This window comes from Monodelphis domestica, chromosome 1, assembly GCF_027887165.1.
Source record: "Monodelphis domestica isolate mMonDom1 chromosome 1, mMonDom1.pri, whole genome shotgun sequence".
Classification (NCBI taxonomy): Eukaryota; Metazoa; Chordata; class Mammalia; order Didelphimorphia; family Didelphidae; genus Monodelphis; species Monodelphis domestica.
The window spans coordinates 726,829,440-726,853,450 of record NC_077227.1 but is presented as its reverse complement, the minus strand read 5'-3'; the positions used below and the strand labels follow the sequence as shown (position 1 = coordinate 726,853,450).

Genomic DNA, 24,011 nt, shown 5'->3' with positions numbered 1-24,011 from the left:
TGTCCAAATGCCACCTCCTCCAGGAGGCCTTCCCCAATTCCCCATATCAGTCATGATGCCACTGCACTTCCCAAGTGCCAGCTGATGCCCTCTCTCAAAGAAAGAGGAAGAAAGAGGAAAAGAGGGAAACAAGCACCTACTCAAATGCCAGGGGCTGTGTGCTAAACGTGGGGGACACACAAGCACACGGTGAGTCAAGGGGAAAGGAGCCTGAGGCACATGTTCTCCAAGCAAGGGAACATTCTGTTTTTTTACATCTTTACCTTCCTTCCCTCTTAAAATCAATACTACAGATAGGTTCTGAGACAGAAGAGTGGTAAGGACTAAGCAATGGGGGCTAAGGGACTCACCCAGCTAAGAAGTGTCTGGGGCCATATTTGAACCCAGAAGAGGGGACAGACCAGGGGGGAATCCAGCCGCTGGTCATGGGGCTGGCAGGATCCTGGGGGGCTGTAAGGAACATGGTCCCATCTCTGTGTGTGAGCCAGCCGCAGCCCAAGGAGCAGAGAGAGATTGTCTGGTGCCCCTGAAGTTGGCCCCAAGGCTTGGGGGTGGTGGGCCTCAGACTGAGAGCTTTAGGAGAACACATGAGGGCCCAGATGGCTCACATAGCCCCAGGGGCAGAGATGTGACTGGTCCAAGGCCACAATGGTACTAAGTAGCAGAGGCAGGACTTGAACCCAAGACCAAAAGTTTTTCCATGCCCCACCGGAGATCACCCACATTCCAGGAAAGAGAGTGAACAAAAGACAAACAGCAAGTTATCAGGGCTATAAGGAGAAGGTAGGGAGTGAGAAGCCTTCAGGAGGCAATAGGGAGCCATAGGAGGTTTCACAGGGTAGCATGAAATGGTCCAGTCCAAGGTCTATATTGGAAAGATCAATCAGATCTGTAGAAGGATTTGGAGGGGAAAGAAACTGGAGCCCCAATTCTGCAATGATCCCAAGTAATAGAGGATAATGGTATAGACTGAAAGGAGGCAACAGATGGGAGAAACTTCAAGATGCGGAACTGCCAAGAATTGGGGTTGGACCATCTATAAGGAATAGAGGGAAGAGAGGAGCCAAAGGAGAGTGCACCAGAACAAGTGACGGCAATGATGCAGCGGGTACAGCAGCCACAGAAACAGAGAAATCAGAAAGAAGAGTATTTTGGGGGAAAGAGGAAGCTGGGGCAGCTGGGTTGCTCAGTGGATAGAGCCAGGCCTGAGATGGAAGGTCCTGGGTTCAATGGGTTCAAATCTGGCCTCAGATATGTTCTAGCTGGGTGATCCTGGGCAAGTCACTGAACTCCCATTGCCCAGTCCTTACCACACTTACCAATACATAGTATTGATTCTAAGACTGAAGATCAGGTTGTTTGTTTGTTTTTTAAAGAAAAGACAATAGGTTGAATTTCAGACAATTTGACTTTGAGAGCAAAATGAAATCCTTAATGAGATTCAATGATGCTGCTCCATGGGCAAGAGATCTGGGTTCTAGTTCAACCTGGCTCTTTCCATGCCTGATTGCCTGATGGGAAATGGAGATTAAACCCTAACTTTCCTGCCACATTACAGAATGGACTCATCACGTTTGCTACTTTCCCAACCTTAATTAGCTGGAATAACTAACAACTAGAGGAGAACTGGCACACGGACCCCAGAAATCAGCAACCAAAAGGCCTCAGACAGGTAAGGGCAAGGGACAGTCCACTACAACCCCACCAATGATGGCCCACCAGCCAAGAATGGTTTTTATGTTTTTGAATACAAAACCCAGTGACTTAATATCAAGAGACAGGTACTCCAAAGAGATAATAAGGAAAAAATACATGTACAAAAATGTTTATAGCTGTGCTCCTTGAGGTGGCAAAAAACTGGAAAATGAGGGGGTATTCTTTAATTGGGAAATGCCTGAACACATTGTGGTAATGTTGGTGATTGTGCTGAATACTATTGTTCTGAAAGGAATAATGAACTGGAGGAGTTCCATGGAGACTGGAACAACCTCCAGGAAGTGATGCAGAGCGAGAGGAGCAGAACCAGGAAAACATTGTACACAGAGACTGATACATTGTGGCACAAGAGAACGTGATGGACTTCTCCATTAGTGGCAATGCAGAGATCCTAAACAACCCGGAGGGACCTACGAGAAAGAACACTATCCACATTCAGAGGAAAAACTAGAAGAAAAACAACTGCCTGATCACATGAGTAGAGGAGGATATGGCTAGGGATGTAGACCCTAAATGAACATCCCAGTGCAAACATCAACAACATGGAAATAGGTTCTGATCAAGGACACAAGGAATACCCAGTGAAATTGCGTGTCGCTATCGGAAGGGTGGGGGTGGGGGGGAGGGAGGGAAAGAATAGGATTCTTGTAACCAAGGAATAATGTTTTAAATTGACTAAATACAATTTTCTAAAAATAAATAAATAAATTGCTTCCGAAGAAAAAAATAAAAAAAATTAATGCCAGGAATCATAATAACAGCCAAATTTCTCTCTAGTTAATTTGTAAAGTGAAAGCTGTGCTCTGAACGCGATGGGGAAGGAAGGCTTCACAGCCCACAATACACAAACCCCAGGATGGGCTGAGAGAAGAGCTGGGTTCCAAGCCCCTTTGGGTCTGTTTCCTTATCTGAAAAATGAGCTGATAAGGCTAGATGAGTTTTAGATCCTTTCACTCCAGCCACCCAGCTCCCAATCCCTCCTCCTAAAGCCCTCAGTGGAAGAAGTCTCAGGAGTCCCTCCTGCGGCTCGGGTAAGAGAAGCTCCCTTTGATTAGCTTCCGCAGCCTCCTCCTGGGCTGTCCCTGGCACCCTGGGCATCCTGCCCTCACTGCCAGCATAGTCCCTACCCGCACCCCTCCGTCTCTTGGCTTTGGGTGTTGGCACGTGTTCCCTCATGCAGCCAAGGCTCTCCCTTTCTCTATCTCTTCCAGCTAGGGTCCTTCACTCCCCCCGAGCCTCCGCTTCATTGTTCTATCCTCCATAAAGCCTTCCTGGTCCTCCCTGCTGTTGGGACTGCTCGCTTGTCTTTCAGGAGCACATCCTCCAAGGACTCGGTGTGCCATCGGAATGGCCGAGCCTCTTCATCTCTGTCTGTATCTGGGCATGGCCGTTGGGACCACGCTAGGAGAGTGACAGGGATATGATAAATGCTCGGGCTTCTCCAGAATCACCTCCCCAATCCTCCCGAGGCAGCTTTAGGGTCATATCCAGCTCGGGGGTTCTGGGGAGCCCTTCTGGAATGCTGTGACCCATGGTGGGCATGAGAACAGCGATTTCCCATGAACAGAACAGCATGGTACTTCCCAAAGTCCTCTTCAATCTGTATTCTTTTTGTTTCCTAACAATGGGCTGGGGCAGCTGGTGGGTACAGTGGAGAGTGCGCGGCCTAAGTTCAAATCTGGCCTCATACACCTACTCTGGGACCCTGGGCCAGTCACTGAATCCTGTTTGCCTCAGTTTCCTCATCTGTAAAATGAGCCAGAGAAGGAAATAGGAAACCACCATTAAATGGGTTCATACTAGGTGGTGGCTACAACAGTGCTCCCAATGGGCTTTTTTTTTAAGCCTGTTTTTGCTGTGGCATAACCAGCCGCTTCCCATTTTGTAGTTCTCTGATATCTGAATTTACATTCTCTAAAGGCCCATTTCTTCCTCTGCCACAAGATGAAATGACCTTAAGGTCCAGTTAGGAAATGCTATGACTGCCCAGACAGCACACGGAGGGCTGCAGAGCCCTCAGAACACACGGGGAGCAGAGCAAGGAGCCTAGGCCAGGGCCAGCGGCCGCTGCAAGTCCCACTGGGCCCCCGCAGAACGGGATTTAACGGAGATTTTACTAGACGCCTCAATGCTTAACTGAAACTATCTAAAAGGTGAGTTTGCCTAGGATTGCCACTTTGATGTGGCTAATTCTAAACTAACATTCTGCCTTTGCTAATTTTGCTTTGTTCCCACTTGATGCTATTAATGTGGGGGCTTCCCTCACTTTCAACGAATGGCAAAAACGTGACTCCTAAGCAAATGTCTGTAAAGCTGAAGGAGAGCTGGAGCCGGAGGCAGAGAAGCTGGATTCACACCCCACTCTGCCACTCCCCAGCTGAGGGACCTTGGGCAAGTCGGCTTGGCCCGTCAGCCTCAACTTTTCCTCAGTAAAACTGGGGGGGGGGGGGACACCCAAACTTCCTTCCAGCTCAAAATCTAGGACGCGGAATCTATGAATTAGGCCGTGCAGAATGCTGCGGGGACACATCAGTACCTCCAAAAGTGTCTCCCCCTTTCCTAAGGGGACGGGCGACTCCCTTGGCGGGTGTGACTCACTTGCATTCACTTGAGCACACCAGCAGCCCTGGCTCAGTGGAGAGCAGGACCTTGAGTTCAAGTCTGACTTCACAAGCCAGATAAGATCACTTCTCAATGCTCGAGTCATCTCCAGGACTAGAAATGTTTCCAAAGGAGCGCTGACCTACAGAGTGGGGAATTTCCCCATCAGGGAGTTTCCTACAACAATTAAGTGGCAGGTCCCTTACTTGGACAGTTTTATTTTAATATAGCATCGTGCCCTCAGGAAACGGGACTGAAGATTCCAAAAACAGACTCACTCCATCTCCCAGGTTGGTACCAGAAAGAAAACTTTAATTTCACTCCCCACCTTTGATGTACAAGACCCCAAAGAGATGCTGTCGCTCGGTGACCACACCAATCTCTCAAAGCCAGGGTCGGGGAAGCAGAAAACAGCCCGAGGACCATCTGCCTCTGCCTCTCCCTCCATTTCAGAAGCAATACCATGTACTGGTTCTAAGGCAAAGGAGGCTGGACGCAGGCTTGGCCTTAGGCACGGCTCTGAAATCGATGAAGTTGGCCTCTGTCCTCCTGCCACCCCCAGACTGGAAATGGAAGTGCTGAGGCCACTCTGGAACCCAGGACCTCCCACTCCAGCCTGGCTCACTCTCCACGGAGCCCTCCGGCGGCCCCAAGCATGGTCTTTCCTGACGGAGCCGCCAGTCACTGAAGCGGAGAGTTCTCCTGGGCCTTTCCCTCGTAGACTTCGGAGATGGATCGGTGCTGTTAGCGTCCTTCATCTCCCACCCACTTCCCTCCTGGGCAGTGGTGTGGTGGGGCTGAGGCCCGTCATGCTGGGATCCAGGAAGCCGCCTCAGTCCAGAAGCAGCTCTAGTGCGGCCCTTTCCTTCTCACTGCTCCAGGCTCATGGTTCTGCCCGTGGCCACCCAAGAAGAAGGTGGAAGGAGGGAGTCCTCCCCACTCTCTGGCACGGCTTAGCTCCACATGTCCCCTTGCTCCTCCTCTTCAGGAGTCTGCTAGATCCCCCGGAGCAAGCCCTTGGCCTGAGGTCACAGAGATCTGAATTCAAGTCCTCCCACACATACTAGCACCAGGACAAGTCACTTAATCTTTCTCAACCTCGGTTTCCTCAACTGGAAAATGGGATGAAGATGGCAGTTGCTGCATCCTTGGGCCCTTGCACAGTGTTAGCCAATGTATGGCTAACACACATAAAGCACAACAAAAAAGGGCTGGAGAAAGGCCACTTCCTCCAGGCAGAACCAGCCCTTGTCAGAGGCAGGCAGCACTGTCCAGGCCCAGCCCACTTCTATTCCTCAGTCTAGGCCTCCCTGCTGCCCGAGCCAAGGGGCTCCACAGAAGCTTCAGCAGGGCTGATCTTGGGAGGGAAATATGTTGGGACGAGCTCACATGTGAATGATTAACCCCAGTTGACCTGCTCCTTTAAAAAGTCCGAGCAGTACAAGTAGTGAAGAAGCGGGACAGCTCAGTGGAGAGAGCTGGGCCTGGAGTCAGGAAGACCTGAGTGCAAACGTGGCCTTATTTCCTCCCGGTGTGACCCTGGGAAAGTCACTTAACCCCTGTTTTCCTTAACCTACCCAAGGTGGAAAAGGCGAACCACCTGAGGATTTTATCAAGAAAACCTCACAGTCAGGACAGTCCATGGGGTCAGGGAGACGAGCCAGGACAGAATATGACACGAGCAGAAGAGAACGAAAAATCTGGGGCCATTCTGGGAAGGATGTTTTAGGGCGAAGGGGCATCACTCTAATAGGATAGCCCTGCCGGGAAATCTATAACCACAGAAGCCTCTCAATTATTCCTGCTTTTCATGGCTTCCTTCAATCCTTTAAAGTAAAGAAAAAAGCTCCCTATTTTTCCCCAGGAGCTCCTAAGGCAATAAGACCTAGGAGAAGGGCTGTCCTGGTACAACTGAGGCAGACACTTTTTAAAATCTTCACCTTTTGTCTCAGAATCAATACTGTGTATTAGTTCCAAGGCAGAAGAGTGGCAAGGGTTAGGCAATGGGGGTTAAGTGACTTACCCAAGGGTTAGGCCAGGAAGTATCTGAGGCCAAATTTGAACCCCGGACCTCCTGTCTCCAGTGAAGCCACTTAGCAGTCCCCTCAGTCAATCATTTTAAAGATGGTGACTGTGGATGTGTGGGTGTGTGTAAAACATGGCACCTAGCCCTGCAGACCCAAAGATGATGCTCAAGGCCCTTCTAGCTCTAAATCTCCACTCCTAGGATGCCACTAAACCACCAAGAGGCTCAGAGCTTCAATCCGCTTCTCCAGTTTACATGAAGACTTGGCTCCATCCTCACCCATCTCTTGATGCCCCTAGGGGCCAAATGATGGCCCTCAACCTAACTCTGAACCGCTCTGCCCTACCATCGAACATCCCCAACTCCTCCCCTAAGAAGTCTGCAGCATATAAAGCCACTGCTAAGGAAAACATTCAGGAAACAGACCCCATTCACTGACTCTGCTAAGTTTCAGGCTTCCCTCCTTCAGCCAGATAAAACCACATTTTCTGAGAGCGCGGTCCTGGGATGATGGGCTCAGCTCTGCTATTGTACTTATTCCAGCTATATGGACTTCTGTCCTCCCCAAATGAATTCTGTCTATTCGGGACTGTGGCAGCACGTGTACAGCAATAAAGATTTCTGGCCCATGGCTCGACGTGACTAGTGGCCAGGGATGGGCTACTGTGGAAGAGAGAAATTGGGAAGAATGCAAAAGACTGAAGGGTTATGTCTTTTAACCTGGAAGACAGACAAGAGGTGGTCTCTGGTGACTTTGAAGGCAGAAGGAAGGACAAAAGTTCAGATATCTCTGATTTTTTCTGTTGATGATAGTGACTGAATCTCCAGACCTATCAGCCATTTCTCTCAATCTGAACCATATCCCAACATCTTCCCACCTAAGGCTCACTGTAGTTTAGGGAAATCCTCAACCCTCTTACCTCCATTCTCTATCTTTTCCTGTCTTTCCCAAATAAACCCTTACTTAAGATAAAAGAAGATAAAGAATATTTCAGTTGAAACATCATAACTCACCACTGAGTGATTTAGAAAGAAGAAAAGGGGAAGGAAGCTGAAGAGGCTAAAGAGAGGAAGTAAATGGGAGGAAGGGAAGGTAGTAAAAGAAAGAAGGTAACTGCCTGATCTTTAATTATCAATTACCAATCAAATAAAGTCTATTACTATTATTTATTACAATTCCTCTCATGACAAACAGGGAAAACATCCTGGCCTGGAGGCTAATAAACCTGCCCCAAACATCCACTATGGGTCAGTAGGCTTAACTCTCAATTCCTGGCAAAATTCTAAAGCTCTTTGTTAAAGGACTGATTTGTGAGCACCGAGAAAGGGAAGTGGTGATGGCTAAGAGCCGGCCTGGTTTCCCCAATAAGCAGTCATGCCAGGTGAATGCCATTTCCCTGACAGTTGCCAGATCAAGGAGATGCCACAGACCTATGCACCAAGACTTCACCTAGGCACTCAAGGGTATCTCTCAGGTCTTTGCAGATGAGATGGAGAGAGAGGAGGGATCAAAGGCAATAAAGTATATTCAGGTGTCTTTTTTTAATCCTTCTACAATTTACCTGGACTTCAACAAGACATTTAACAATGGTTCTCAAGTAATTAAAATTGGATGATAGATCTGTCAATGTGAGGAAGAGAGGGTAACATCTTTTTTGTTTGTTTTTAAAAACAGTATTTTTGGAGACAAGATGGAGAGATGAGAGCCTTAGAAAAGTAGTTAGGTGGATTCCTTAAATGACTGGACTCAAGAAAGCAGTGATAAATGAATTGCAATCAGTCTAGAAGACCTCTGAGGAGTGGTCCAAGGATGTCCTGGGTCCTGTCAGGAAGATCTGTGTTTCATTTTAAGGTCCCATTTTAAGAATGGACCTGACAAACTGGAGCATTCAAAGGATGATGACCCAGGAGGCAAGAAGACTAGAGATTAAAAGCTAAGGCAGAAGTATTATACGTGTTCTCAAATGTCTAAAAAGAGGTCAGGGTGAAGTGGGATTAGGCTGCTCTGCTTGCTCAGAGAACAGAATTCAAAGCCAGGACCAGAAGGAAAGCAGAGCCCAGCTCAAAATAAGGAAAAGATGCCAAACAATCCATCAGAAGTGTCCAAATATAAAATGTGCTGCCTCAGGAAATAGTAGTTTCAACATCAATAAAGGTTTTCTCCTTGCTAGACAGATGGCTGTTGGCCAGGGATGCTGCAGATGGAATTCTGATCCAAGTATGAGTTAGATTAGATGACCTCTTAGAGCCTTTCCAACTCAGACTCTGAATTCAAGCACTATACTACTAAGGACTCGCCCTAGAGACAAGGCAGTGTGTTTAAGTGGAAAGAATTCTGTCCCAAATTCTAATCCCAGCTCAACCCTCAGCAAATCTGGTCATCTAAAATAAGTTAGTCTTTTTTTTTAGTCCAAATTTCCCCAGTAAAAAAAGGAAATGGGTTGAACTAGATGATGGCCAAGGTCCTTCCAGTTCTAAAACAGTATAATTCTAGAATTCCAAATATGGGATCTCAAGAAAAAACTTGTCTATTGGCTTAATACTCTTAAGACACACTTTATGATAGAACAATCCAGGATGTGACTCTTGGCCCTGATTCCTTCCACTTGTCACAACTTTCATTCTAACGGTTCTTCAGTTTGTTCCTCTACAAGAAAGCCTAATTTCCCAAATATCTTTTTCCTCTCACTGATTGAAAACATCAACACCCACTTACTCTAGACTTTTAGTTTCCCCTTCCAAATGGAATACTTTTTCCCTCTTTTATTACCTGTTGATTTGGTTTTGCTGCCCCAAGAAATGGGGCAACACTCTAGAGTGCAATGCCCTGAAACGCTCACAATTTTTTCATTAAAAACACGATTGCAAAACAGATAACATTCAGTACAGAAAGTGCCATCAATAGAAATCAAAATGGCCTGCATTGAAGATCACAAACACAGTGGCAAGATCTACTTGGGTCTTTCATGCTAACATCTATCTTATATTCTCCCTAAGGCAGCCTAAAAAAATTAACTAATGCTAGAAAAAAAGCCCTCTTATGTCAAAATTAAAATGTATATTCTCCTACTCATGAGAATAAAAATGCATAAGGAAAGAGATATGTCCTTGACCTGAATAGAAAGAGAATGAGATTTTATAAAATCAATCTTCACTTCTTTCAGAAGGATGGCTCTTCAAGAATCCAACCCCACAATTTTACAAATCTGACCTTATACAAAAACTTAGACAAGCTTTGGGTTAAGTTTATGGCTTCTTTTTTTTTTTTTAACTGCAGACTTAGCTCAAATCTCAGCTCTTTATGATGGTTTGGGTAATTTAAAAGGTCCAAATCCTTGGCTACCCATCCAAACTAACCTCATTGGGCTCTGGAATTCTAGGTGGGAAATCCAGGAAATAACTTCCCATTGGGAAAAAAAAATCAGCTATTATGCTCTTGACAGACTGTGATCCTTCATTCCCTCCAGGTCAATAGCACTATTCCTTAAGGTCTTTGGATCTTTTGGAGAATCCTATGCAGAAGATGAGGACAGAAAACTCCTTCCCTTTACAGGGGGCTCCTCCTACCCTTAGCTCTATCACCTTTTTATTCTCTGCCCCAGGTGGTCTTTCCTCCCTCTGCCCCCATCTTATGCCCAATCATCACTTTCCTGATTTTAAGAATAGGCCTCAGCTATCCTGCACATGTCTAAAGAGCCACCATCTTGCTCTAAAATGGATGATCTTCCCTGACCCTAATGGATCATAGGCCCTGATATAAAATTCCATGGTTGAAGTTTCACTCCAACCAAGTCCAGGGTCCTTTTCAAAAACACTTCCAACTCTTAATTTCTTCTCTCCACCTCTGGCCCCTAAATGCACTCTGAAACGTCAGACATGGAGCTCTTTGATCCCTCTAGGCTTGAATCAGTCCCTCCACCAGGGTGGGTGCTATCAGTATCCTCTTCTAACCTCCCTCATGCAGCTGATGGCACCAACAACCCCTCAGTCAACTAGTACTGGACATCACCCACACACAATCTCTTTTTCAATGTTCCCATTCCATCTTGGAATCAATACTATGTACTGGTTCCAAGGCAGAACTAAGATATGGACTAGGCAACTGGAGTCAAGTGACTTGCCCAGGGTCACACAGCTAGGAGGTGTCTGGGGCCAAGGACCATGAGGACCCAGGACCTCTCATCTCTAGGTCTGGCTCTTTAGACACCGAGCCACCCAGCTGCCCTCCTTCCCCATACCCGATCTGATGCATGCTCTGCTCTACCTGACTTTTCTTCTTCGACTATGAGACACACCCTCCTTCCTCGCTTCGCAGGCCCTCATCTCTTGCAGACTAGGTTACTGCCCCAGTGTAGGCGGCCTCCGCCCACCGCAGTCCCCCCTGCCCTGCTCCATCCGAAGAGCCTCCCTATGGCACAGGTCTGACCAGTTGGCGCGGAGTTTCCGCGGGCTTGCCAACACCCCTGGGGGGCTCGGTCTTCGGCTTCCCTACTCCAGGTCTCCCGCGGTGAGTTCTCTCCAGATCCCGTCCTGGGCTCGCCCTCGGGTGTTTGCCGGGGGCCTGTCCTGGGGGAGGAGCGGGGCGCTCCCAGAGAGCAGGGACAGTCCCGGGCCTGGTCCATTTCCCGGCAGACAGGACACCCACAGCCTGACCCTGGCCCCCTACCCCACGGCTCCAGAGCCCCAGGCCCAGGTCTATACGGACCCTTCTCCGTTTACACGTCGGCCCCAGGTCTCGGGACTTCCGCCCACGGCCTAATGCTCCCCAGCTCGAGCCCCGGGCGCCCGCCTCCCAGGCCTCGGAACCCCCGCAAGCGGAGGCCTGGCCCGGCCAGCTGGCCACGGAGGGGCACAGACAGTAGAGGGGGCCCGCACTCACGGAGAAAGGGGCGCGCCAGGAGACGGGCGGCGGCAGCGAGGCCCGCACAGCCAGAAGTCATGATCGCGGCTCAGGTACAGGCTCCGGCGGCTCGGGTCATTCGCCAATGACACCCGCAGGACCGCGGGGAGGGGCCTCGCAGCGGCTGGCCCGACCAGGAGCGGCCGGCGAGGGTGGCTCCAGCAGATGCCGGCCCAAGTGGGCGTGAGCAAGGCCTCCCTTGGGCCCCTAGATGGAAAACGAGGAGAAAGAGACGCGTTCTAACACTGAGTAAGAAATACTGAGCTCCACGCCTCCCCAGGAGCCGAAATCTACTCTATCTGTTCCCACAGGCGAAGCGAAAACAGGCTGCCCGTGAAGGAAATGGAGGCTGCAGCTGGAAGGGGCAGCGCACGGCCTTCTGGGAAATGTAGTTTTAGTACGCAGGGTCCTGGTTAGAGTAGCAAACGGAACATGGGATAGCCGAAGGGATTAAGGGAAACCCGAGAGTCAGGAGTGAGATTCCAGAAAAGAGCTCCTCGGGATAAAGACTGAGATAACGCAGCTCAGTCTCATTTCAGTTCATTTCAACTTCCATGCAATAGATTCTGTTTATCTGTCCACCTATTATACTGATGAAAATGATGAGGATAGTGGTGATGATGGTGATATAGTGATACTATACATCCAGCACTTGGAGAGAACTTTGTAACCCTGAGAATTATCATTATGCTGTTATCCTCATTTGACAAATGAGAAAAAACGGAGACAGACAAAGTTTAAGTGACTTGCCCTGGGTCACAACCAATAAATGTCAGATTTGAACTCAGCTCTTCCCAGTGACTCCAGGTCCATTCCTCTATCCACTGTGGCCACCTTACAAAATAGTAATAACAATAAATATGGAGCACTTTAAGGGTTACCAAATGCTTTATAAATATTATATCATCTGATCCTCATAATAAACCTGGCAGCTACTGCTATTATTAGCTCTATTTTACAAATGAGAAAACTGAGTTGAGAAAAGTAGAGCCTCCAGCATATGACAGAATGGAGAGAATGAGGAAGACCTGGATTCAAATTCTGCCTTGATCACTAACTAGCTGTGTGACCCTGGACAAGTCATAGGCTTACTGATTTGAGTTGGAAGAAACCTCAGGGGCCATCTAATCCAATTCATTCATTTTACAGAGGAAGAAACTGAGGCTGAGAGGTGGAAGCAGAATGATGAAGTAGATATGATGCTAATCTTAGAGTCTGGGAGACCTAAATTCAAATTTCTCATCGGTCATTTCACTAGCTGTGTGGCTATAGGCAAGTCCCTTAATCACTCTCCGCCTGTTTCCTCATCTGTAAAATGAAGAGGTTGGACTAGATGGCCTCTGAGGTCCTTCCACATCTAAAGCTACAATCCAATACTGGCCCCAGGTTACTAGAGCTACAAGGTGACTGAGGCAGGGTTTGAACTCAGGTCTTTCTGAGTCCAGCACCTGCTAGGTGTTAGATGTGGGAATGCAAAAACCAAACCAAAAATGAAACAACTTTGTCTTCAGGGAGTTTATATTCTACTAAACTGAAGAGTCCCTGGAAAAATATTATTTAACTTGGCTGTGCCTCAGTTTACTCCTCTACAACAGCTGGCATACTTGCTTACTTAGGAGGTAATTTAGAAGATTTATCATTAAAAGATCATAGAATTCACTTGTAGCTGGAAGGGACCTAAGAGATCTTCTAGCCCAACTCCCTTGTTTCACAGAAATGGAAATCAAGGCCAGAGAAGGGACATAGCTTGCCTAAAGTCACATAAAAAGTGAGGCATCAACCCTAGGTGGTTGCAAAGGCACAAGATGTAAAAGCTCTATGAAAAGCAGCAGGTACTGGTGGCTCCCCTTTCTGCCCTCCCCATCAACAACATTCTACCACCTATCTCCCTGTCTTTGTCCATGATTATCCTCATGCCCTCACGCTGTAAACTCTCACCCACCTTGGCCTCCGTTTCTTGGAATCTCTGTCTCCATCCTAAATTCAGTGCTGCCTCTTCCTCTAGTCCTTAGAACCCCCTCCCCATTACCCACCACCCCCTGAGTCTGCATTTTGTATTTATATATTGTTCAGCCCTGGAAGAATGTAAGTTCCTTTGAAGCTATGGACTAGTTTCATTTTTGTCTTTGTATTCCCAGCACTTAGCCCAGCCTCTGGCAATCAATCAATCAATAAGCATTAAGTGGCTACCAGGAGGCAGTCATTGTACTGTTAGGGTCCGGGTTGCCGCCCACCACCACAGAAGACCAACAGACAGTGCAATCGGGCAAAGGGTCGTTTATTAGTCTGGTGCGCACCAGGGGACTCAGCACAGAGTTCCAACTGTAACTCATGCATGTAGAGGTTTAAGTATCCATCAGCATGTGTGACCCCTAAGTCCTTACCTGGTACATACTATTGTTGGAGCCTTGACATGTTTATGTCTTCTGCCGAGGGTCTGCTTGGCCCCTGGGTTCTTATCTGGTACGGATTGATATTGGGACCTTGATATGTTTCTGTCTTCTGCTTACAGATGTTCTGAACTTCCAAGGCCAGGCAGTTTCCTGCTTCCGCCTTATTTTTCTCTCAGGGGGCAGAGGGAAGGTCTGCCTGCTGAGACAGCTCATAGCCCTTGGCGGGGGGCTCGATGGTGGCTGGGGGTTAATACTGTTGTCGGAGGGCCAACACCTGGATGGCGTCCAGGCGGTCTTTCACAAACCGAACAAGGCGGTCAAAAATTCAGGGCCCAAATGTAGAGAGTAGGATTAAGATTATAAGGAGCCCTATAAGGGACATGACTAGGGTAGTGAGCCAGGGAGAAGAGTTAAAAATGTGGGTGCACCAGGGGTTAGCAGTTTCTCTCTCCTATGTGTTGTGTCACGTATTCTTTTTGCTAGCTGTCTCCCCACTGCTTCTGGTAAGTGAGTCCTGCCATCTGGCGGGCCCAGCTATCCACAGGGGAACCACACAGCCTCCAGGAGGGCCAGAATCTCAGGCCCCACTTGGTTCAGTGCCCCCTGCCATCCCATCCCCCTCCCCTCTCCAAATATCTAAGGGAAAAAGGGCGAAAGTCCAAGTCTTCTGTAGCTTCTTCAGAGCTGAGAATGGGTGTAGAGCTGTCCCTGCCTATGGTCAGGAGAGAGGGGAAGGGAAAGGCTGCAGACCCAGGGTCTTTAGGGGCATGCCCTCAGTGAATGCCAGGGTCCCAGGTCGGTGGAGACCTGCTTGGAGATCTGAAGGGTGTCCAGCCACTGTTTCCCCCAATCGGCAGACAGGTCACAAGGGGGGGAGCCAGCCCCTAAGATAGAAGTGTACTGGGGCAAATACTAGAACAGCAGATAGAAATAGAACATTAGTACAACAGTAATTGGCATCACACATTTGCATGTGGGTATCTTAGCCAACAGACTTCATCTTCAGAAATCATCTTCTGACAGGAACTGATCCCTTTAGGAAAATCGAATTCCTGAGTTGTTTGCAGAGCTGGTATGTGATGTTTCTGTTAAAGAATATCCTTTTGCAAAGTACACATTAACTATAACATCTATAATCACTGGAGTAACAATATTTTCCAGATGAATTTCCTTATTTTTTTTTTTGACAACTCGGACCCTAACAGTACTAAATGCTAGGAAGAAAGAAAGAAAGAGGGGGCAGCTGGGTCGCTCAGTGGATTGAGAGCCAGGCCTAGAGATGGGAGGTCCTAGGTTCAAATCTGGCCTCAGCCACTTCCCAGCTGTGTGACCCTGTGGAAGTCACTTGACCCCCATTGCCTAGCCCTTACCACTCTTCTTCCTTGGAGCCAATACACAGTATTGACTCCAAGATGGAAGGTAAGGGTGAAAGAAAGAAAGAAAGAAAGAAAGAAAGAAAGAAAGAAAGAAAGAAAGAGAAAAAGAAAGAGAAAAAGAAAGAGAAAAAAGAAAGAGAAAAAAAGAAAGAGAAAAAAAGAAAGAGAAAGAAAGAAAGAAAGAAAGAAAGAAAGAAAGAAAGAAAGAAAGAGAAAAAGAAAGAGAAAAAGAAAGAGAAAAAAGAAAGAGAAAAAAAGAAAGAGAAAAAAAGAAAGAGAAAGAAAGAAAGAAAGAAAGAAAGAAAGAAAGAAAGAAAGAAAGAAAGAGAAAAAGAAAGAAAGAGAAAAAAGAAAGAGAAAAAAAGAAAGAGAAAGAAAGAAAGAAAGAAAGAAAGAAAGAAAGAAAGAAAGAAAGAAAGAAAGAAAGAAAGAAAGAAAGAAAGAAAGAAAGAAAGAAAGAAAGAAAGAAAGAAAAGAAAGAAAGAAAGAAAGAAAGAAAGAAAGAAAGAAAGAAAGAAAGAAAGAAAGAAAGAAAGAAAGAAAGAAAGAAAGAAAGAAAGAAAGAAAGAAAGAAAGAAAGAAAGAAAGAAAGAAAGAAAGAAGAGAAAAGAAAAAGACAGTTTCTTCCGTCAAGCAGCTCACAATCTACTAGCTGAGACAGGAAACAAATAAGCCTATGTAAACGATTATGGGATAAATAGAAAATAATTAACAGAGGGAAGTCCTTAGAATTAAGAAGGGTGGGGAGCTAGGTGGCTCAGTGGCTAGAGAGCCAGGCCTAGAGACCAGAAGTTCTGGGTTCAAATGTGATCTCAGACACATCTTAGCTAAGTGATCCTGGGCAAGTCACTTAACCCCATTTTCTAGACCTTACTATTCTTCTGCTTATGAACTGATATTTAGTATCAACTCTAAGACAGAAGGTAAGGAATTTTTTCAAGTCCTTTGTTTTTTAATTCAGTGGGATTGGATACAAAATAAATACTCAGTGCTCACTCAGCTAATTAGCTATCAAAGACTGGATTTGATCCCAGATCTTTCTGATTCCAAGCCCAGCCTTCTATTCACTATGGCTGGCTACCTAGGAAGGTCTTCCCTTAAAAGAAAGAATTGGAACAAGCCTTGTAGTAAAGAGGAAAGTTCAAGACATGACTCTCAGTTTTCCTTTCTTCTCCAACTCATACTCTCATTCTAAGGTATTTCCTCCATATTTCCTACATATTGACTCCCTCAAACAACTCAATTACTCAGTTCCTCGATTCATGCCCCACGAGCCCCACTATACCTTGTTCATACATGAAGATGGTAAAACTCGTTGATCTTGCCATCATCCACAAAGATACTATTTCCACATTTCAGAATTCTGAAATCTCTTGATCCAACCATAATCTATTGGTTTTTCACCTTCTGCCTTCCCTACAGGCTCTACCCTTCATCCACAGCATGACTCTAATCCCTTAGTCCCCCACTTCTGTCTCAAACCATCTCTTCTACATTAGCTGTTCTCTCCTCTCCTCTCCTCCCTATCTTGACTCCTTGGGGAATCAATTCAACTCTACGTTGTCCTCCTCTCTTGAATCCCTACCCCGCTTTATCATATCACTGATTGTGCCCTGCCAAAGCTCAGCTTGGATCACTCCCACCAGTCATCTCCTTCGCACCTACACATATGCTGCAGAACAAAAACAGAGAACATCCTGTAACGGTTTTGACTGAATCCACTGCAATTTTTTGTTATTGTCCCAGCCTTGTTGGGACCCTCACTGCCACTAGGCAATCCTACTATACATACCTCCCTTATCATCTCCCTCTCCCAAGGTCTACAGCGGCTCTTCCAGAGCTTCTCTTCCTTCCCTAAACTTCCCCATAGTTACCAACCCCCCTAATTCTCTCAGCTGAGAACCTTGACTCATATTTTACAGGAAAAAAATGGAAGCAATCCCCATGATCTCCTCCTTCTTTCTTCCTCATCTCCTATCACTTAGATGCCTCTTCCCATGATCTCCTCCTTCACCCTGGCCCTCATTCCCTCCTACATGGACCATCGAAATAGATCATGAGGGATCTGCCTGCCTTAAGTCTCTCCCCACTCCAGTCCATCCTCCACAAAGTCACCAAAGAGATTTTCCTAAAGTGCAAACTGACCAAATCCCTCCCCTACTCACTAAACTCTGGAGGCTCCTTTTGGCCTCCAGGATCAAATCTAAAATGTTCTATTGGACTAGCCTCTGCCTACTTTCCTAATCTTCTTGTATTTATTCTCCCCCATAAAGTCTTCATGCCTGACTGTTCCACAAATAAGATACTCTGTCTCAGTGTTGGGCACTCTCTCTGACCATCTCCCATGCCTCCTGCCTCCACTTCAATGGCTTCCTTTAAGGCTCAGCTATAATCCTACCTTCTACAGGAAGCCTTCCCAACCCCACTTAATTCTGGTGTCTTCCCTCTCCTCATTTTCTCCAGTTTATCCTGTCTACATCCTGTCTGTGCACTACTAATTTGCACGTCTCCGCTCTTGCAGACCAGAAGCTCCTCGAGAAGATCGACTATCTTTGCCTCTTTTTGTAGCCAGCTCTTAGCTCAGTGCCTGGGAGATTAGACTAGAAGACAAGATCATACATTTAAGCATGAAAAGCACTTTGGAGGTCATCGAGCCCTAAGAATGACACAAATATTTGATAATTGGTTGATTTTACAGATGAGGAAACTGAGGCCTGGATGGCACGTGCTCAAGATCTCACAGACCATAAGTGGCAGAGCCACGATCCCCACCTGGGCCCTCTGCCACCTCATTGCCACTTTGAATTCTGAGATCTCTTCCAAGTCTAAAGATTTGATCCAATTTTCCATCGAAATGGGACCAGGGTCTTGAGTTCATGTCTTACTAGAGCCACTTGAAAATCCAGGAATGTCTAGCCTAGAGAAGAGGAAATGTTAATGGGAACAGGATGGATCTTTTCAAACATTTGAAGGATTAGCCTTGTTCTGCTTGGTCCTAGAGGAAATTGTAAGTGGGCAGTTAGGTCTGATTTCAGGGAAATCTTGCTAACCATGAGATGCCCCGGGGACCTTTAATTTGACAACCCTATGTCAGAGTCAACATAAAGGACAGAGTGCACACTCTGAGGGCTCTCCATCTAGGAACTAACAAATTCCCAGGGGCAGATAAGATTTAGGGGCACCCAATGAAGACACAGACCCAAGCATAAGGCCATCTGAATCTTGCTGATGCAACAGCAGTTGTCCCACCCATCAGAACCATCAAGATGTCAATAAGTAACTCCTTTAGTACAAAGGGCATTTGGTGAACAATCCCAATATTCTGGGAGCTCCTGATTTTTTGTTCCTGTTTTTTAATTTCCATAAAATCTTCAGATTTGGTCAAGACAAGACAAGAGAGACAAAGGCACGGTTTTCTTGGTTGGCCTTCGGTGCTGTGGACATGAAGTTCCTCCTTTCATTCGTCACTCTTGTCTCTCCTGGCCAAAACACATTTTTCTTCAACAAGTGTGAAAAATGGAAGATTGAATTCTATGGGCCATTGACTGATATGTAACCTGTTAGAGGCTGGGAAAAGAGGCTGGCCTTGAGTCACGAAGACTTGGGTGTAAAGGACTTAGCACGATACCAGGCACATAGAAAATGCTACATAAGGGTTAGCTATTACTATTATTATTCAAGTCCATCTTCTGACACTTACTGCCTACGTGACGTGGGCCAAATCATGGAACCTTTTAGTTCTCCCCAGGACCTCACAGCTCCTGACTACAAAGAAGCTCAGCTTAGGAGGGAAGGAGATTGGATTTAAATAGGGTGGCTGACGTGAGTCATCAAGACCTCATAGCCAAGATGCCTTTGGTCTTTGGTGGTGAGATTCTGGACTTGTTCTTCCAGTTACAAGTACCCTAGCCAGTTGGGCCCATGTCGTCCGACTCTCTGCCTCTTGCCCTTGGAGTTCTGGGGGTAACCCCAAGGGATTGGGGGAGGAAATAATCAGAATGATTGATCCATTTTATAGCTAGTTTGTGTTGTCCCTTAACTGCTTAAGTCATGGTTCTTTGTCTCTGAACTTAGTTCAGAGATTCAGATAGCCAGTAAGAAGGTAAATTTAGAAATCTGTACTATTCTTTTTTTTTTAATCCATACCTTAGAATTGATACTATGTATTGGTTCCAAGGCAGAAGAGTGGTAAGGGCTGGGCAATGGGGGTTAAGTGACTTGCACAGGGTCACACAGCTAGGAAGTGTCTGAGGTCAAATTTGAACCCAGGACCTCCCATCTCTATGCCTGGCTCTCAATCCACTGAACCACCCAGCTGGCCCCACTGTACTATTCTTGCCTCAAGGAAATCTGCTATCCTTGAGGGATGCAGGTGGACACCAGGCGATCTGGTCTATTCTTTTTATACCACCATGCTATCCCTCAAGGATGTCTGATTTGACAGAAGAAAAACAATAATTTGATCACATGGGTCGATGGGGATATGATTGGGGATGTAGATTCTAAGCAATCACTCTAGTGCAAATATCAATAATATGGAAATAGGGCTTGATCAATGACACATGTAAAACCCAGTGGAACTGATCATTGGCTATGGGAGGGGGAAGAGAGGGAAAGCACATGAATCATGTAACCATGGAAAAATATTCTAAATGAATTAGTTAAATAAAAAATTTCAAATTAAAATAAATAAAGTATTTTTATTTAAAATAAATAAAATAAAATAAATAAAAATAAAATAAAATAAAATATTTCAAAATAAAAAAAAAAGGATGTCTGGTTTGCTTTCCAAAGAAATCTGGTCTGCTATGTCTGACCTTGCAGGTGAACTCAAATAATGAACATTATTCTTTGTTCTGTTCTCCCTAAAACCTATAAAAGAAAACTGTCCCCCACATTTGAGGTCTTAGCTTTTTTGAATAAGCCGAGATCTTATTTGTTGGTGAATTTTTACTTTACTAATAAATTGATCATGCTCAGAATTTAGTGCCTCGGTTTACCTTATTTTGACCACAAGGGCTGATTCAAATGCTATCAGCTTAAATATTCTGGTATTTTCCTCCCAATATCATTAGAGTGATTTAGCACACACACCATTGTCAGTTAACCAATTAACATCAATAAGCTTTTACAAAAAGGATATTTATTGAGAAGACATAATAAGAACCAAATTATCTTCCTGCCAGCCCCCTGAACCAGGAATATACTTTCCTCTCTACCTCCTTGGGGCCTGGAGAGAGTAGGTTCAAACTTAAAGTGATGGTTACAAGGCATTCACTAGACTGGGTTCTCTTCCAGATGGGATATTAATGGCTAAATTGAGCTATTCCCTGGCTACAAGCTATCAGGTCAATCTATTACTAGGTTTCACTGTGCACCAGGCTCAACTGCCAGAAAAATCTGGTGTGGACAACTACATTGGGCCTCTACTACTCTAATATTTAGAAGTCTCCCAAGACCTGGTACCAAAGGACTGATGAACCAATCAGATGGCCCCATTCCAAACACAGGATTGCCCAAGAGTCCGTGCCTTTTCAGGACAATCCCAGAGAAGAGAGCAGGTCAGGAAAAGCCACACAGATGTGCTAGTCAGTGTTTGTTAATGAGGCTCTCAAAAAATGTATGCATGACACATCTTTTAAATTTAATCTACATTATTAACATTTTGTCCATTCCTTTCTCGACTTCAGGCAATTAGCATGTAAGCCCTGTCCCAAAGCCTTTTTGGTATGCATCTCTCTTGTCATTGGTGGAGATTGATGCCCTACCCTTCATGACAGGTACCGTAGAATTGTGCAGAGGGAGAAAGAAAAGAGCTCTTGAGTCGTCTTTGGGTCTTTGGCTGACTCTGAACTTGGGACACTTCCAGCTTTCAGAGAGAAAATGAAAGACATCAGTCCCACTTCATGTCGTTAAGGAAAAGACTGGGAAAACATGAGAGCAATTGGCAGTCTCCATTATTCCCTGTACATAACTTGCTACATTAGAAACTTTGGGGAATTTCCTCTTGAGTAAGATCTAGGATTCTCTCTCTTGGTTGAATTGAATGTCCTTGCTCCCAACAAGAGAGCTCCTTCACTCTGTATTGTCTGGTATATATATTCCTATTATACTTTCTCTGAATTCTATTTTGCTACCGATTTGAATGAGTTTTCTTGGCTAAGTGCTATGTATACTTATTGAAGAACTTAGACTTGTGGGAAAGAGGTTCAGCCTTGGTTATCAAGCTTAAAGTCCTGATTCTCTCTAATAATGATCCTAAGTTAGCTTAAACCGGAAAACCTCATCCCTTAGACTAATAATATTTAAAGGAGCAGAAAAATATGATTTCTAGCCTAGAGAGTACACTCTGGATCTGAGAAGAGCAGAGAAGCCAGTCTTCTGTCAGCTCTTACTTTCTGCTTTCCCTTTTGGCAGGAATTGGAGAAAGAAGGGGGTAGAAGAATGTAGAGTGGGTAGAGGCTGGCTCTGGAATCAAGGGCTCCATGGCAATCTCACTTATATTAGCAAGTCACTTGACTTTCCCAGAAGGTATCAGCTTCAAGTCAAATGGATGTCCTAAGGACTTTTTTTTTTTTTGAGAGCCTGTTGTTAAACATTTACCAAAACATTGGGTTCTCCAGTGTCTCAAGACTCCCTCCACTCTGGTGGCATAGGGAAGCATCTACTCAAAGCCCTTCCAGTTGCCATTATTATTTTTACAGTCCTATCTATCTACAATCTCTGCTAATAATAATTGGAGGCTACTGCTTCACTGAGCTCTGACAGGTGCCTTTTACGTTGGCTTTAAGATTTGAAAAGCATTTTATCTGTATTGTTTTCTGTAGTCTTCACTACAATCCAGTGAGACAGATGCAGTTTTCTCCATTTTACAGCTGAGGAACCAGGTTCAGAAAGGGCACATTCCTTGCTCATTGGCACACAACTGAGAAGCGCCCAAGTTCTGCCCTCTGTCCACAATACTAGGGATAATACTGTAGGAAGGTACCCATGAGACTCCAAAAGGGAGTTATGTCCAATCAGGAGAGCCACATGCATGGGGAAAGAGCATTGGCCTGGGAGCCAAGTGCCCATTAGTTAGATGACCTCTGGGCAGCTTACTTCTTCAAGTCTCAGCTCCCTCTGTTGTCAAATGAGAGAGCTGGGCTAGATCAGTGGTGTCCAAACCAAATAGAAATGGAGGCCACCAACCCGTAAGTAATAATCTTTGTTTAGTCGTGGCTGATCCTTTGGGACTCCATTTGGGGTTTTCTTGGCAGAGATACTGTAGTAACTTGCCATTTCCTTCTCCAACTCATTTTACAGATGAGTAAACTGAGGCAAACAGTGTGAAATGACTTGCCCAGGGTCATACAGCTAGTAACTATCTGAGGTTAGACTTGAACTCATGAAGAGGAGTCTTCCTGATTCCAAGCCCAGCACTCTGTCTACTGTGTCACTTAGCCAGATATTGACTCGGTTGTAAAATATAATCTCATCTATGTTTTATTATCTATTTATTGATTTAGTTTGCTAAATATTTCTGAATTATTTTCTAATCTGGGTCTTGCTTGACATCTGTGGCCTCCATGGCTTCTAAGGTCATGGCTAAAAAGTCCAACATGATCTGATCCAGTCTGGTAATGAGCCGCTTTATCTTGCGATCTAGTTAATGATTACCTGGTTCCCCTCCTTTCTCGCCTGCCCCATTTCAGCTTGATGTGGCTACCGTCCCATCAAGCAGCCACAGAAATGTAGGTCTTTAAAGAACAAAGTTGTGAAAGCTTAGAAGGACCATTTGCCAACTACAGCCAAGGAAAGCAAACATGACCCTGCCATCTTTTTTCTGGTCTCGTTGGTTGGAGGAGATTTAGAGATGATCATTTGGGGGGTTCCTGAGAAATAAAGAAAGATCTGGTTCAGGGGGCAGCCAGGTGGCTCAGAAGATAAGAGCCAGGCCAAGAGAGGGGAGGTCCTAGCCGGGTGACCCTGGGCAAGTCACTTAACCCCCATTGCCAAGCCCTTACCCCTCTTCTGCCTTGGAATCAATACTTAGTGTTGATTTTAAAACAGAAGGTAAAGGTTAAAAAAAAGATAGAGAAAGATCTGGTTCAAATAGCCTCTTTTCTGTTCCCTAGAGTTTGGAAACCTGGGTTGACTTTAAAACTAATCAGCTATGTGACTCTAAATAATCCATTCACTTTACTAGGCAATTACCTAATTATTCATTCAACTAGTATGTTCTAGGTGCCCACTGTGTGCCAGACACTGTACTAAGTGCTGGAAATAAAACTAGAAAAGGGAAATAATCTCTGCCCTCACATCTTACATGTCCAGGACCTCAACATTCTTAGCTGTCAAATGGGACAATAACTTTTTCTCTCGATGTACAGGAATATTCAGAGGCTTGATTGAGCTAAGACATGTTAAAGGCTTTGTGCTATTTAACACTTTAATGCCCAAGAAAGGGCAAATCTAACTTGCTCAAGTTGGAAATGGAGCAATTGAGTCCATGACTATGCCAGCCTGGGGGAGATCAGGAGAGCCAGTCTTTAAAGAAATGACAGAAAGCTTGAAGTTGTTAACATTCTGGGCAAACTCACTAAAACCTCTAGGTTCTTTGCAAGAATTATTTAGTCCTACCTGCCCCATTTTCCACTGGCAAAGTTGTGTCTGTTAAATCCGAAATTTGTCACAATTAAATTTTGTCTTCTTAGATTTGTCTTAATGTTCCAGCCTGTTAATTTATTTCCAAATGGACTGTCCACCGTAAATCACTGGCACTGAAGGGAACTTTTTTGGGGGGATTTGGGGGGACATACATCAAAGGAAAAAAATGCCCAGCCTAGTATAAAACCACAGCATACCCTCAAAAGTTGCCAGTTTGATTCTAAGAAGAAATGGCTGGCATGATCAATGAGCTTTGCCTGCTCTATCTGCTAGAAGGTGAATTTCTTTGAAAAAAGTAGTTTAAAATGACTCACAGACATGTGCTAGAAAGCAGTTGACAAAGCAGCTAA

At 45.5% G+C, this 24,011-nt stretch overlaps 1 protein-coding gene across 2 annotated transcripts in view; it reads right to left on the bottom strand.

The window, feature by feature from the left end:
* SUCLG1 (succinate-CoA ligase GDP/ADP-forming subunit alpha) overlaps window positions 1–11,628 on the bottom strand; it is a 33,458-nt gene extending 21,830 nt beyond the window's left edge. The window contains exon 1 of one of the 2 annotated variants that reach the window (XM_007477789.3): window positions 11,223–11,628. In XM_007477789.3, coding sequence (XP_007477851.1) covers window positions 11,223–11,283 — 61 coding nt within the window. In that variant the 5' untranslated portion in view covers window positions 11,284–11,628. The remainder of the gene's footprint in view (window positions 1–11,222) is intronic. The other variant, XM_056813621.1, reaches the window with a different exon arrangement.
* Window positions 11,629–24,011: the final 12,383 nt, after the last annotated feature.